We start from the raw sequence: 15,841 nt of genomic DNA, 5'->3' as shown, positions 1-15,841 counted from the left end.
GAAACCAGTTCTGAGGACAGTAGAGAACAGCTCTCTGAGAACGCGTTTTGGGGAATGCCTCTCTGTGTTCCTGGCACAATATCTTTTCGGCTACCTGGTCCCTCTGTAAACGTCCTCTGATAAAGACACTGAAGTGGCCTAAAAAAAGGGTGAGCTGTTCCCATACATCATTAGGTTTGGCTATTGCAGGCCTCCCTCTGAAAACAACAGTTCTGAAACATGTCCATGAGCCACAGTGACTAGGGGCTGGTTTCAGTGATGGAGTATTTTGGCAGAGAAACCACCACAATGCCTGAATCACTACCGTCCACTTGAGTAAAATACAAAACAGCAGCAAGATGGAACGAGTCAATCACTGAAACCACACCTGGCCATGTTTCCTAGGGTCATGGTTTCCAGACCAGGAAAACAGCATGATGTGTTTAACAGGTTGGAGTGGAGCTCAGTCAATCCACAGTTCTGCTGGTTGACTCCCCTTCATTGGTTGGGTGTCACTGGGGTTGAGTCATTAATCACCTGGTGATTACAGGCTGCTGTTCAAACACGCAGAGACCTCAGATTCCCCTGGGCTAAATCTACACAGCTAGCTGGCCCCAGGCAAAACTATGCAGCTAGTTGGCCCAAGGCGATAATTACACAGTAACCAGGCTATACCCATTCAGACACATACGTCTGGGCTTTAGCTGATTGTCATTCAACATAATCCTAATTAAGTGAGATGACTGACGCGGGCTATAAAATGTGATTCTTCCTAATTAACCTTTCTAATATATTTCCTGTTAACCGCCTTCACTGGCAAATGTTGAAGATGCTATGATGTAGTGACAGTAATTAAATGCAGAGACTGACATCTAAAGGCCAAAGAGGAACAGAAAGGAGAACCAGAGAGGAACAGAGCGGAGAACCACAGAGGAACAGAGCGGAGAGCCACAGAGGAACAGAGCTGACAGAGGAACAGAGCGGAGAGCCACAGAGGAACAGAGCGGAGAGCCACAGAGGAACAGAGCGGAGAGCCACAGAGGAACAGAGCGGAGAACCACAGAGGAACAGAGCGGAGAGCCACAGAGGGGAGAGCCACAGAGGAACAGAGCGGAGAACCACAGAGGAACAGAGGGGAGAGCCACAGAGGAACAGAGGGGAGAGCCACAGAGGAACAGAGGGGAGAGCCACAGAGGAACCGAGTGAGTGGAAGGAGAAACAGGGACAAAGAGGTCTGTGATTTTCCCAGGACCGCTGAGCCCCTGTCCCAGGCCATGACACAGGGTTGAACCCTTATAACCTGCCTATGAACGTGTTTACTTTACATTTCCCCAGAATATGCCTGGGGCCGTCAGTCAGAGCAGAGAGAGCTGGGGAGAATACACAGGGAGGCCTGAATGCGGGAGGGAGGGGGGACACTGGCCAGGCAGGGCTAGGGAGTGAAAGGGAGTATCTGAGAGATTATACCCTTAAATCAGAGAAATGTCATTTTCATTTTTATTTGGACCAGGTAACGAGCAGGAGGGCATGTTCTCATTTAAAGCAATTACCTTGAGGGAGTTGGAGTAAACAAACCTAAGGACAGAAAAAACTATTTTTCACATTGTCATCTTGGGGATTCAGTCAGACCATCTTTCGGTTACAGGTCAAACTCCATAAGTGCTAAGCTACCTGCCAAATCAGGCCTATACCTTGCCAGAAACTACAGCTACACATTTTATTTATCACACCACTGCTTACAGTAGACGCTCCGTACAGAAGATCTGAAAGGCAGCTTCAGACTGGATTGAGAGCTTTTCATGTTACTATTTTATATGTTGGTAAAGACAGACATGCCTTTCTCTCTTCAACCACTTGACAAGTGGACGCTGACTACACTATCCAGAGAATCCCTAATCAGAAACGGAAGCCGAAAGCTAGAGGGCTCACCCGCTGAGCCTCTCCTTCCTGGGCTCACCCGCAGGGGCTCAACTTTCAGTGAATGTAGGTTAGCAGAGTAATCCCGGAGTTAAGATGTTAGTTGGCTGAAGCACATTGGCGTGACAAGACGCCGTTGTGGTGCGGTCGGCCGGCTCTTAACTAGTCCGGATATTCTGTATATCCGGATTCATGTATGGAATTCAGTGTTTTTACATTATACAGTATAGCATCCGCGTCCCCACAATTCAACAGTTCACTTAGGAAGACAAATTATATTGTCACGGTCTGCCTAAAACAAACATATTGCCACGACTGAAGGATTTAATGTTGTTGGGAAAAACATTCCATCTGAATACCGACCGTGATAGTGTAAAGCAAAACAAACATAATTGATTTGCTACATTTACTCTAATCCACTAATGGAGGTGGACCTTACCTATCAATCTATTATATTCGAACTGAAGACATTCAATGCAGAGGACTGAAAGAATGAGTAGCAAACCGCAGGAATTAGTAGGGCTAGAGAATCTCGGATATACAAAGGAATTGTTGCTGTTTTAGTTTTTTTAACAAAAAATACGTAACATTCGCGCTCTCCTATCCGGGTTACACGTTTAGGCAGCTTGAGTCTTCCAAAGCTGAAAGAGAAAGACGCGAGTTAATTTCTTACCCTTTCTTTCTGATCTAGAGATTGTCCACGTGTATATTTTCCAGGAGTGACTGAGGTTTATTTCGCTTTAAGATCCTTGTATAAATCTTTGCATAAATCCCAAGGATCTCAAATAGGAGAAACGGTTCGAATATTCGTATTCGCCATAACGCGTCGACTGACTGAGAGCAAACGTTACGTTGTATCAAATGTGGCAGATTTCCATTGATTTTGTTAACCGAACAATGAGAACATTGCCTCCAGCATTCATATGAGGCACTACACCTCTACTGATGTCGTTCAGTAGAAGCATGTCTCCCCCTAGCGGGTGAACGCTCAATAGACTGAACGTCCAATATCCAAGCGTGTTTACAAAGCGGGTATACTCAGCCCGTAGAACAGAATAGTCCCATATATAATATTATGACTTGTGAAATCTTTAACTGAGAGGGATACATCGAAGTCCACATTATCTTTTACAGTGAACAGTACAATAAGCGAACTTTATTGTCCACGTACGAATGAATCTCTGCTTGCAAAATGTTATTGACTAGAAAACGGTGACACAACGATAATTAGGATGTTGCGTGGAGTATATCAAAACCTGCAGTCTGAAGAAACACGTCGTGACTTTAATACGATCTGCGTTCATTTTTTAAGGAAAGAAAACATTGTGGCCAGTACGGGTATCGAACCCGCGACCTTCGCGTTATTAGCACGACGCTCTAACCAACTGAGCTAACCGGCCAGGTTGTAGTGGCATGGTCAGCATGTGTGTTTATTAGTAACATTCTGTAAAGTTTTTTTTTGTTAATGTATAATATAATGTTATCCAGAATACTAACAAATATTACCAGACATGTTTATGTACGTTGTGGACTAAAATGCTCCGTAAAAATATTGTGAACAGTATTCTTGCGCCCTCTGCCATTTACAAACTGCCACAACCATGTCGGATGCACGCTCAGCTGCGCGTTGATCCGGATCCGCCCAGTGTGACAGCCCTGACAAGATGGCGGAGAGTGGAGGGGGAAAGTGAGAAAGAAAACAAAATATGAATAGTTTTCACCGTGTGAGTTAAATGGCTTTTGGATTTAATTTAGCCGACGATTGCAAGACCGGAGCGTATCATATCCATTGAACGGCTTTATGTTTGCGATATGCAGGACAAATGCGCTTATATCAGGCGGTGTTAAAGTCTTTGGAGTGCGGTTGGAGGAAAAGGCTACGCAAGCTAGCTAGTTAGCAGGTTAGCAAACGGAGTGTTAGCGAGTAGTTGGTCAATCAGTGAAATAACTTAAATGGTTTTCCGTCAAAATAGATTAACATTTTTAATCAGTACTGCTTAGTTTCTTATTTTATATACGTGATGGTTTGTTTGCACTCTGCACAATGTGTCTAATGTGCTAGTTAGCTAATGTAGGGTTGCTACGGTGCTAGTTAAACCTAACGAGCCAGTTAACGAGCTACTATACTCTTAGCTAATTTTGTGAAGTCAAGATTTATCTGATCATTTACAAGGATCGGTAGTTATTTGGCAGTCGGACAACATCATCCACGAAGTACATTTCGCGGACAAGTCAACACGTTTTTATTTTGTAACGAGCTTGTTCGAAAGTACTGACTACAGTATCCACAAAACGCATTGCTAAAGACGCTCCCCCTCGGACCGACGCACGACTTGTTTGTGTGCATTCGTTCTAACCAGTGACTTAGCTACTGTAATTATTTAGCTGGTGTACCTTGTCAGGCTGTCAACGGACGACATGGCTCACTCTCCGGTTCAGAGTAGCCTGCCAGGAATGCAGGTAAGCTGCTTGACTCTAGTCTGACACATAATAATTCCGGGTTCCCGTCATCTGCTTCCAGTACTACTAAATGTTGGCAGTAAAAACGGCGAACTAATTATCTCTTTATTGAACTAACTCGGCAGAAAAAAATGTCATGTAACACTTCCAATAACTTATTGTAGTGGCCATAGACATACCACATTTTTATTTAAATAATATTAGGGAAACAAGGGCAATTAGGATTTTGTATTTACAGTCTGTCATTCACCTAAGTTCACTTAATCTTAATTGAAGCATACACTGTTTGGGCCGCTACGGACTAAAACAGGCAAATAAATAGGATTCTCCTGCAGTCTATCATAAGACTGGACAACAGAGAAGATTCTTTCAGCTGTCATTAAAATAGACTTAAGGGCGTTCACCAAAATCAGATCACTGTCTGACATCCAGCCTATTAACTATTAACTTAAATAAAGCGTTTTGGTAGTCAAGTCATGTTAGTAATTAAAATTTTATTGATATGTGTATTCTCTTTGGCCTACAGTAGAGCTCTAGTTTCAATTAGCCGAACTGGGAGATTCGTGTTAGTTTGTTGATGGGTAGTTGAAACAACTAAAGCCATAGCCACTAACAATGGCAGCACATTTCTGCTCTGTTTCCTTTCCAGCTTGCAAGTCCAATGTGGGTCAGTGCATGTTTCCCAAACGGCACCCTATTCCCTTCACAGTCCACTACTTTTGACAGGTCCCGACCACTCAATATGGCTTCATCTTTGCTGCCGTGTCGCAGCGTGTTCATCTTAACTCCCCATGTTAACCACACCTCCTCCTGCTGTAGAACCTGAAGGCGGACCCGGAGGAGCTGTTCACTAAGTTGGAGAGGATAGGAAAAGGCTCCTTTGGCGAGGTGTTTAAAGGTATCGACAGAAGGACCCAGAAGGTGGTGGCTATCAAGATCATCGACCTGGAGGAGGCGGAGGATGAGATCGAGGACATCCAGCAGGAGATAACAGTGTTGTCCCAGTGTGACAGTCCCTTTGTCACCAAGTACTATGGCTCCTACCTGAAGGTAACATACATACATACCCACACTCTCATGCATACACACACATCTCGCAAGGTACTGTAGCCGTAGGGGGACAGCTGCTTCTTTAATTTAATTTCCTGTACCCAGAGCCCTGTGGTATTTGCAGTTCTTTTATCACAAAGAACTACATCTTCGCGTTAGCTCTAGTTAAAATGTATATTAGCTATATTGTATGATGCAAAATGTGGCCTTAACATGTTTTCCCCTGGGCTGTACTCTGTAACTTCCTGCCAAGAAATAAATGCACTAATAAATCAATCAATAAGTAAATCCGTAAATATCACGCACATCTCCCTTTAGCCCGCCAAAGCTATACTGTTATACCACGGCCTCCAACAGCAAAACGATTGATCCACTTTGTGAGTTATTGATATAATTACAGTTCAGTTGACCGATTGGTGCTGAGCAGTGGCTTCTCTGCAAAACTGTCTCCGGCTCATGGCGGCATCACCATATTAGTACGAAGGGATTTGGCTAACAGGATTTCATCTCTTTCCACTTCTCTTGATTTAATCCCAAATTAAACCACGATTCATTAATCTTGAGTCCCACCAAGCAGGGATTTTCATGGCACCAGAAGCTATTTAGAAGGATTTTGAGGAAAACACCTTTAAATATCCCACACCGCTTTTTAAGATCCCCACGCAAAAAAATTGTCATGCTTCCGTAAAAAGGTTTTTGGGATGCTGGGAATTTGTTGGTGGGATTAAATGGATACTTCAGGATTTGGGATTATTTCGTAATTACCAAGAGTCAAAGAAACCCATGGAAACCTAATTTCTACATCTCTGCATGTTCTTTGAAGGTAGCATGCTGTTAGCGTAGCGCAATTGCTGGAGATCAGCAGGTATGCACTAGCCACCTCCTTTTAAAACGCAAGGGAATAGATTTTCTAACTGCTTCACAGCCATGGGTTGGATCACTCAGTCCTATGAACCTTTACATAGTCATCAATATGTTTTACATCTGTCGATCTTACTGATAATTATAACAGTTCTGATTCGATCCACTGTAATTTTCTGTGCTCCTGTTTGGCTGATTTGGGATGCTGCTTGTAACTTGTTGGGTTGAGGGGTCATTTCCTTTAAGTTGCTTAGGTTTAAAAAAAGATATAATCTGCTTAAAGTTCTTATTACTGTCAGGTTGTGGCATAGAGAGGTCTAGAGGCCCCTATTTTGCGCCATTGAGAGAGGTACAATGTTGTGTTCTTTCTCTGCTTCCTTGTGCAAAAAATCATTTTTGTAAAGAATAAGGACGGAAATAATTCAGTTTGCCCTAATGAACAGTGGCTGTAATTTATACAATATGGAAAGTGACCTTTTTAGAGATTGCTGAAATATACCCTCTGTAACCCACCCTCTGTTTCAGGATGCTAAGTTATGGATCATCATGGAGTATCTTGGGGGAGGCTCAGCGTTAGATCTGGTGAGTAGTCCTAAGGAGGAAGACTGAGATAGTTTTTGGGAAACTGACTGTTCTTACGAAGGCGTTTCATCCCTCACCTGTTAGCATTCCCCGCTGGCTAAATGTTCTGTAACAGAATTTGACTGGAGAATACGCCCCTGCAGTTCTGTGTTAAAGATATGTTAGCTAGCAATGGTGGTTTTGTCTTCCAGTTGGAGCCTGGGTCGCTGGACGAGACTCAGATTGCCACCATTCTCAGAGAGATCCTGAAGGGTCTGGAATACCTCCACTCAGAGAAGAAGATTCACAGAGATATCAAAGGTACTGACAAGGTCTATAGAATGACCAGTGTTGTCCCGGTTATTGGGTCCGGTCTGGCTCAGTTGGAAGAACATGGCAGAACCTGTAGCGAATCTTGAATTCTGTGGCCATTAACACATTTTCAACTTTTAACCGGTTAAACGAGAATCTACCCCCAGAAGATTGTGATGTAGTATCTCTTGACAGAACTGCTAAGGTGTTGGGCTGCCAGTAGGCCAGTTAACCTTTGAATTGCCTGGCGTTTGATCCAGACCGTCCTGTTGTCTGGTCTTCCCAGCGGCCAACGTCCTCCTGTCAGAACATGGCGAGGTGAAGCTGGCGGACTTCGGAGTGGCGGGACAGCTGACGGACACACAGCTCAAACGCAGCACTTTCGTGGGCACACCTTTCTGGATGGCTCCAGAGGTCATCAAACAGTCAGCCTACGACTCTAAGGTGAGGAGTCTGGGGCAGTATCTGTGTCTGGCTGCGACTGACTGTGTCTGGCTGCGACTGACTGTGTCTGGCTGCGACTGACTGTGTCTGGCTGCGACTGACTGTGTCTGGCTGCGACTGACTGTGTCTGGCTGCGACTGACTGTGTCTGGCTGCGACTGACTGTGTCTGGCTGCGACTGACTGTGTCTGGCTGCGACTGACTGTGTCTGGCTGCGACTGACTGTGTCTGGCTGCGACTGACTGTGTCTGGCTGCGACTGACTGTGTCTGGCTGCGACTGACTGTGTCTGGCTGCGACTGACTGTGTCTGGCTGCGACTGACTGTGTCTGGCTGCGACTGACTGTGTCTGGCTGCGACTGACTGTGTCTGGCTGCGACTGACTGTGTCTGGCTGCGACTGACTGTGTCTGGCTGCGACTGACTGTGTCTGGCTGCGACTGACTGTGTCTGGCTGCGACTGACTGTGTCTGGCTGCGACTGACTGTGTCTGGCTGCGACTGACTGTGTCTGGCTGTCTCTCAGGCGGATATCTGGTCGTTGGGTATCACAGCCATTGAGTTGGCCAAGGGGGAGCCCCCCCACTCGGAGCTCCACCCCATGAAGGTTCTGTTCCTCATCCCAAAGAACAACCCTCCCACACTGGAGGGGAACTACTCCAAGCCCCTCAAGGAGTTTGTGGAGGCCTGCCTGAACAAGGAACCCAGCTTCGTAAGTGTTCCTCTAAGGTTATGTTCTAGAACCAGGGTCATGATAACTAGTCAGGTAGCCATCTTGAAAATGTGCATATACATGTGTTCTCAGATTCAGGGGCTGAATATCTACTGGCCAGGACTAATAAATGCTTCATGAATAGTTCACTAGGTCATGAAAATGGGAAGGGGTCAAGACGCAGGGGCCTATATTCAGTTCCATAAAGATGACGTTGCCCCTTTAAGACAGTTGTATTTGAAAATAAGACTGAGAAGTCTACAATGGGATGGACAATATGAATGCTAGCTTTTTCAAGCTTTGTTTGTAGACTGTCTACAGTAGGCTGCTTTTATTCCTGCTATATCTTTAAGGGAACTCAGACGGCGAGCGGCCTTAAAAATGTCAGCTGTTTCATCTGATGTATTCAGGGCCATGCTATTCATATTTACCATCACTCTGCTTCATACAGGCTACGGCACGATTCTGGTTATAAAGAGCTCAATATTAACAGTTCAGAAATAACATGCAGTGGATATAAGTCTACACACCAGTTTTTTTGATGTAAAAGAATGGGACAAAGAAATAATGTCAGTACTTTTTCCACTTTTAATGTGACCTATAATGTGAACAATTCAAATGAAAAACAAACGGAAATCTTCAAGGGGGAAAAAATAAAAATAAACTTCCAATAACCTGGTTGCGTAAGTGTGCACACCCTCTTAAAACTGTGGATGTGGTTGTGTTCAGAATTAACCAATCACATTCAAACTAAATAGAAGTCATTACACACCTGCCATCATTTAAAGTGACTCTGATTAATCACAAATAATGTTCAGCTGTTCTAGTAGGATTTTCTTGACATTTTCGTAGTTGCACCTTTATTACAAAGAAAAACATTCAAGCCTGGCTGAAGTTTGCAAAAACAAACATCAAGTCCCCCAAAAGCATGTGGGAAAATGTGTAATGGTCTGATGAAACAAAGGTTGAACTCCTATCCAAAAAGACAGAGCTGTAATACAATCAAAAGGTGCTTCAACAAAGTATTAGTTTAAGGGTGTGCACACTTATGCAACCAGGTTGTTGTGAGTTTTTAAATTTTTCCAACTCAAAGATTTCAGTTTGTTTTTCAATTGAATTGTTATGTTATGGGTCACATTAAAGGTGGAAAAAGTTCTGACATGATTTGTCTTTGTCTCATTCTTTTACATCACAAGAACCTGGCATTTTAACAGGGGTGTGTAGACTTTTTATATCCACTGTATAAACTCGCAATGGGATTACTCTTCTTGAGCTACTAAAACTGCTTTTTCTTTTCCTGTAATCCAAGTTGGAGGGGTCAAATGCTTCTTCTTTTAGTAAGATGTGTCTCTGTCTATTCAAGGCTTTCAGTAGTGAGGGAGTATCTCTCAAACAGCCACTGGCAGCCAGGCAGGGAAAGATGCCTTCATTTGATTTGGTCAAATGCATATTAACCCTGTCTGAATACATCATGATAATGAAGAGAGAGAAAAGCAAACTGTGACCAAGCAAATGATAACAAAAATGTACGGATGCATTGAAAGCCTTCCCATGGCCAAGACAATGGATCAGAAAACCGTTCTAGTCAGTCTGGTTAAGGGTTTAGAAGTGGGTTGTTAGTGTTACGGGTCAGAACTTTTCCCCTGCTAACCTGGCAGTGTTTTCTGTTGTGTGTCAAGTCCTGCATTGTTCTAGCCTCTAAATCCATTTCATCCCTCCCTGTTCTGTCTCTGTAGAGGCCCACTGCCAAAGAGCTGTTGAAGCACAAGCTGATTGTGCGTTATGCCAAGAAGACGTCCTACCTGACAGAGCTGGTAGATAAATACAAGAGGTGGAAAGCGGAGCAGAGCCGACACAAGGCCGAATCGAGCTCAGACGAGTCCGACTCGTAAGTCAACAGTAGAACCAGTCCCTGTCCCAAAATGGCGCAATAACCCTCTGCTCAAAAGTTATCCACTAAGTGCAATTTCAGTATAATACCACCAATTCATTTAGATGGCTTTCTGTCCTTACAGGGAGCAGGATGGTCAGGCGTCGGGCGGCAACGACTTCGGCAGTGACGACTGGATCTTCACCATCCGAGAGAAGGACCCTAAGAAGCTTCAGAATGGCGCGGGCCAGATGGAAGAGAGGCCATACTCCACCAGCCTGTCCACTGTCATCTCTCCATCTCTGGCTGAGGTACCAAGCTCTGCCATACAGGCAACCCAAACCCAGTGAGATGGATGTCTAACTCATCTCTGTATGGTTCCAATTACGGCATCTCAAATACCTCCATTTTGTGATAGTGAATTATCCTCATTCATTGGCTGATTTCCCCTGATTTGACGCAGATTCAACAGGGTTGTTGGAAAATACGCGAATGAAGTTGCAAGCTCCACCTTGTTCTCTGTATGAGGTGGTCCCTCAGTGGTTTTAAAATGGTCTTTTGGCCACTAGTGGCCTCATCCTTCTCCATGGTCCTGACCTACTCCAAACCCAAAGCAGACAGCCCCTAAGCCAATTCACAGAAGTACTGCCCCCTTTCCCCTTAAATTAGCTTCAGGGGACATATCTACAACTTTGCTGCCTTTCAGGGTTGGCATCACCCACAATTCAGTGCGAAGTGTAGTCCTGTGTCGTAGGCCGGAGGATGTGAAGTTTAATCAGAATGAAAACATTGGTGTCAGACTCGTTGTGATGTGCATTGTTTGAGGCCCCAGTAGATCACCTGCTCTGTGTCCGTGAAACCGACTCCTCTCTCTGTCCTCCTCTCTCTGTCCTCCTCTCTCTGTCCTCCTCTCTCTGTCCTCCTCTCTCTGTCCTCCTCTCTCTGTCCTCCTAACCCTGTCCTCCTCTCTCTGTCCTCCAGTTGAAGCAGCGTCAGGAGGCAGTGAATGGGAACCCCATGGCTCTTGATGAGCTGAGACAAGCGATCCTGCTGGCAGAGGAGGCTTACCCAGGGATCTCTGACTCCCTGGTGACACAGCTGGTTAACAGAATGCAGAGGTGAGGCAAGCCCTATACCCCTCACCCTACCTTAACCCTATACCCCTCACCCTACCATAATCCTATACCCCTCACCCTACCTTAACCCTATACCCCTCACCCTACCTTAACCCTATACCCCTCACCCTACCTTAACCCTATACCCCTCACCCTACCATAATCCTATACCCCTCACCCTACCTTAACCCTATACCCCTCACCCTACCATAATCCTATACCCCTCACCCTACCATAATCCTATACCCCTCACCCTACCTTAACCCTATACCCCTCACCCTACCATAATCCTATACCCCTCACCCTACCTTAACCCTATACCCCTCACCCTACCTTAACCCTATACCCCTCACCCTACCTTAACCCTATACCCCTCACCCTACCATAACCCTATACCCCTCACCCTACCTTAACCCTATACCCCTCACCCTACCTTAACCCTATACCCCTCACCCTACCTTAACCCTATACCCCTCACCCTACCTTAACCCTATACCCCTCACCCTACCTTAACCGTATACCCCTCACCCTACCTTAACCCTATACCCCTCACCCTACCTTAACCCTATACCCCTCACCCTACCTTAACCCTATACCCCTCACCCTACCTTAACCCTATACCCCTCACCATACCTTAACCCTATACCCCTCACCCTACCTTAACCCTATACCCCTCACCCTACCTTAACCCTATACCCCTCACCCTATACCCCTCACCCTACCTTAACCCTATACCCCTCACCCTACCTTAACCCTATACCCCTCACCCTACCAGGAGGGTAGAACGGAGACAAATATTGGCTGAGTAAATGAAACTTTAAAAACATCTGAGGTCAGTGGGAAGCCTGCGTCACTGCTAATGTTAACTTTGACTGCTTCCAGGTCTTTGCTCTAAATATGAATGTGTTCTTAACATACCTATCTAGTAAATAACAGTAAAAAGTAAAATGCAGCTGTAATTTGTGGTCCAATGTACTGTTAACCTCGGTTTCTCTCCTAGGTTTTCGTCAAGCAAGACATCTTCATCGACTCCCTAGTGATTGGCTGTCGGCCCCTGCCTACCTTTTCCAGGTTCCGCCCCCAGGTCAGAGGCTAGGTGTTAGAGGTCAGCTTGGACAGAGGTCAGCCAACACCAGTGCACACCAGACACACAGAATGCTTGGCGAAGAATTCTACGGGCTCTCTTAGCAACGTGTCATACCTGCGTAGACCAGAGGGGGCAGTAGAGCCCTTTAACACTGGTGGGATATGAAATCCTACCACAATCCTCTGGAGCCAATCACAGAACAGCCTGACCTTGTGTTCTGTTATGACTGAGAGCCCTTGATGAGGGGTGAGCTAACCTGCGTGTCAAAACACCTGAAGACGAGAGATTCAAATGCCCCTTAACCCCAACCTGTCCTCCGGACTCTAGGAAATCATGCTGGATTTATTGGGGATTTTGTTTTTTTCTTTCTGTGTGAGGAACCAGGTTTGGGTCAGGTCTATTTGATTCAGTCAGTACAGACAGTGAATTGAAATCCCAGGCCAAGAATTAAACCATTTAGTGATTTTAGTTGGTGTTCTGATTGGTCCCTGGCATGCATGATGTTTCCTGTCTGCTCCACTTAATGTAGGCAACACTGGATCCCAGAAACCTTTCAGCATGGACCACGCTGTTCAGGACTCACCATTATGAAGTAATCAACAGGGTTGGACCTCCAGTTTGTTCAGGGGAGATCATGCAATTCCATTGCGGTTATCTGGAGAGAGTAGCCAATTAATTATACTGATGAGTGAATATTCCATTACAGCAGATGGCTATAAATCACCAACCTTGGCTTAATATTAGTTGCTTTGCGAACAACTCTCTTATCCAGAGCAACTTAGAGTAGCAAGTGCCCAGTGTATCAGATACAGCAACACGTGCACATAATTTGTTTGAGAAGCAAGGGCGAAATGACTACTTCATAATGGAGATTGCCTCAATGGCGATAAACATGCTCTCACAGATGCCACAATGAGACGGATTATAAGAAGTGCTGTCCAGCTAGGTCCGTGGTGATTTCCTGATTCTCATAGCTGTTGCCGCATTCTCAATGAACCTCAGGTATAGTGCTTTACATGAATGGCTCTTCCGAGCCACAGGGGGCGCTGTGTAGGATTTGTATACAAACCAACATGTATATATGTTAAGTTGTCACTGATGTTGCAGACATGAATCACTGTGTACAAACGGTCATGATGCGCTTTTGTAGATAATGTTAAAGGTAAATATTTAAGATTCAAGTCATTAATGGACAAGATGCCTTGCCTTTTTTAGATTCACTTTTTTTGGCGTTCTTTTCTTTTTTCTCCAGTGGTTTTACTGAGTTGTAAAACTCAGTGGCTCTTAATTTTATTTCTGCCTTAGTTTGGAGTTTGATCATGTTGGGCTGGATCCGTATCCAGCAGTGCTTGACTTGGACCGAAATACATGCCGGTACTCATTTTGGGTGCCTGTACTGCTTCTATCTGGGTGGAGCAGCTCCCCAATACCTTTTGCGCTAATATTCTTTTAGGGGAACGGAACATCAGGCAGTACAATACTTAAGGTGCCAAGTTTGGCACTGGTGGTAACCATAAAACCCAACGACAATCCCAAACAGGAAATTCCTGGTGTTATTTATGACACAACCGGTCAGTGTTCTCAGTCTCTCTTTGTCCCAAGGTTCTCTCCCCTTATGAATGTGCTATAATGTGGGTGGACAAAGGGAGGAAAGGAGTCCCTCCATACAGCGAAACGTGTCGTTCCTGTCCCTTCCTATAAACAGCGTTTATGACACCATTCTGTCCCGCAGGTGCCATTTGTTCCCCGTTCTACTCCCACAAAGTTCTGTATTATTTTGTTCCGCCCCTTTTCTAATGTGTTTTAAAGAACAATATTGACCACTTTTTCAGAGTAGAAAAAGGTTAACATAACCATACAAATACTGAAGTAAAATATAACCAGCCTGCCAGCGTAACCTCGGCTTGTTTCCTGTGTGTTGACTGGGATTCAATCTGATTGCACATTTTTAGGCTTTTTTTCATTTTAAGGTAAAATTCCTGCATCATGTTTACCACTGCATGTCAATTGGAAATGAGCTTTAAATGCCATGTGCTATAACACTGATCTGTTAGATCCTGGCCAAAACGTTTGATCTACCGTGCTACAGCAGCAATAATGTGAGAGGAGTCACACTGACACATGGAGGGACTCACAAGAAGTAATCTCTGGTATTTTTGTAACTATTTGAGTCATGTATTGGAAGAAATAAGGAATTCTCATAGAAAACACAGAATGACAGATTATTATGAAACGTGTACATTCTGTTTGTTTATCATAGCTGCCAGTTATTAGGAACGTGTATATAATCTCTGCCTGTCATTCAACCCACTCAAGGTCAAGGAAGATCCTGAATATTTCCGTGACATCGTCTGAAATAAAGACCTGATGCTAACAGTCTCCGTTCCCATTCTCTGATTCTCATATGTTTTTTGTACATTTTGGTTATTCAGCTGCCACTCTGGTGGTTGCAAGTTTGAATCCATGGAGATGATTAGTTCTTTTTCTAAGTTTATCCCCCTGTGCTGTGATCTAATCTTAACCATTTTACATTGACTCTTCAGTCATTTAGCAGTAGGTCTTAGCCAGAGCTACCGGAGTCCAGTCCTCTTAAGGTGTCTAGGAAAACCAACATCTGACAATCATAAGTACATTTTCCTTAATCAAAGTAATTAGTTGGCAAAGTCAGTGGCAGAAAAATCGAAGTGCAGTTCCTTGCTTTTTGTGTGATGGGGGATGGGGTTAACCCTAACCCAAGGGTATTCCACACTGGATCTCGAAGCCTGTTCCATTAGATGTTTTCATTGCAGTCCTCTAATCTGGGACTTATTTAGACCTGGGACACCAGGTGTGTCATAAATGATACGCTAGAACAGAAAGCCACCAGGTTCCAGGCCCTCGTAGAGTAAGAGTTGAAGATCCTTGGCCTAACCTTTTTAAGGCGGCAATAATAAAACTATTTAGGAAGTACTCAATTTCAAATAACCTGTTGCCAATAGCATTGGTCATCTATATTTTCTGCTTTTGTATTTGTCAATCAAATGTCTCAGTTAATCCAGAAGTAGCTGCAGCCTATCGTGTTGGTGGCGGGCTAACTTGCACTACAGCGATTTATCCCAGGTAGCAAAAATATGATGTGGCTTCCTGGCCTGCTTATGATTTGCATCCCTGATCAGCCGATTTGCAACTCTGATTGGGGTCAAATTCGCTGGATTTCGCTGGCAACTGACCATTTCGTCTTGGGAGGGTATTTGTTGGGGGATTAGCTCCTTGCTAATAATCCAGCGCCCATTGGAGCATTTACGCAGCACCTCTTACACTAACTCACAAATTGCTATTGAGCGGGCTGTGTCAAATTCTAAATTTGGGGTGACCCCCATCAGGTATGCTTTACTTCAGAAACAGACGTGTGTGGGCTTCTGTGATCAAACACAAAATAATAAGAAAATTATTTCTTAGGTGTCCAATCAAACAATGTTGTACTGGACTATGGGTAAG

General features: G+C 44.6%; 2 protein-coding genes and 1 non-coding gene across 12 annotated transcripts in view; 1 reads left to right on the top strand and 2 right to left on the bottom strand.

The window, feature by feature from the left end:
* Nucleotides 1–2,799, bottom strand: part of LOC105020074 (FERM, ARHGEF and pleckstrin domain-containing protein 1) — a 38,830-nt gene extending 36,031 nt beyond the window's left edge. For 4 of the 5 annotated variants that reach the window (XM_029116539.2, XM_029116542.2, XM_029116540.2 and 1 more), the window contains exon 1: nt 2,570–2,798. The gene's annotated coding sequence lies outside the window, so the exon portion shown is untranslated. Of the gene's footprint in view, nt 1–2,569 lie in introns of all 5 variants that reach the window. The other variant, XM_029116541.2, reaches the window with a different exon arrangement.
* On the top strand, nt 1,132–14,749 carry stk24b (serine/threonine kinase 24b (STE20 homolog, yeast)). 6 transcript variants are annotated; one of them, XM_034289619.1, is made up of 12 exons: nt 3,481–3,620; nt 4,282–4,356; nt 5,006–5,023; nt 5,176–5,406; nt 6,793–6,849; nt 7,041–7,149; nt 7,427–7,584; nt 8,107–8,292; nt 10,029–10,180; nt 10,308–10,473; nt 11,144–11,280; nt 12,278–14,749. In XM_034289619.1, the coding sequence occupies exons 1-12, from the start codon at nt 3,603–3,605 to the stop codon at nt 12,312–12,314; spliced, it is 1,344 nt and encodes a 447-aa protein (XP_034145510.1). In that variant the 5' UTR covers nt 3,481–3,602; the 3' UTR covers nt 12,315–14,749. The 6 variants fall into 6 exon arrangements, with proteins under 6 accessions (XP_034145512.1, XP_034145510.1, XP_034145511.1 ...); XM_034289620.1 differs by having other exon boundaries at nt 3,481–4,356; XM_010886763.3 differs by lacking the exon at nt 5,006–5,023 and having other exon boundaries at nt 3,482–3,620.
* Nucleotides 3,223–3,296, bottom strand: trnai-aau. Its single transcript has one exon. It is a non-coding gene; the product is annotated as a tRNA-Ile (tRNA).
* Nucleotides 14,750–15,841: the final 1,092 nt, after the last annotated feature.

This window comes from Esox lucius, chromosome 22, assembly GCF_011004845.1.
Source record: "Esox lucius isolate fEsoLuc1 chromosome 22, fEsoLuc1.pri, whole genome shotgun sequence".
Taxonomy (NCBI): Eukaryota; Metazoa; Chordata; class Actinopteri; order Esociformes; family Esocidae; genus Esox; species Esox lucius.
The sequence above is the reverse complement of the archived record's forward strand: the minus strand, read 5'-3'. Positions and strand labels throughout refer to the sequence as shown.

What these genes read in the sequence shown, in the direction of transcription:
- stk24b (XM_034289619.1), top strand. An exon ending in GAGGCTCAGCGTTAGATCTG is followed by an intron (nt 6,850 to 7,040) that starts GTGAGTAGTCCT and finishes TTTGTCTTCCAG; the next exon opens with TTGGAGCCTGGGTCGCTGGA. An exon ending in TGAACAAGGAACCCAGCTTC is followed by an intron (nt 8,293 to 10,028) that starts GTAAGTGTTCCT and finishes CTGTCTCTGTAG; the next exon opens with AGGCCCACTGCCAAAGAGCT.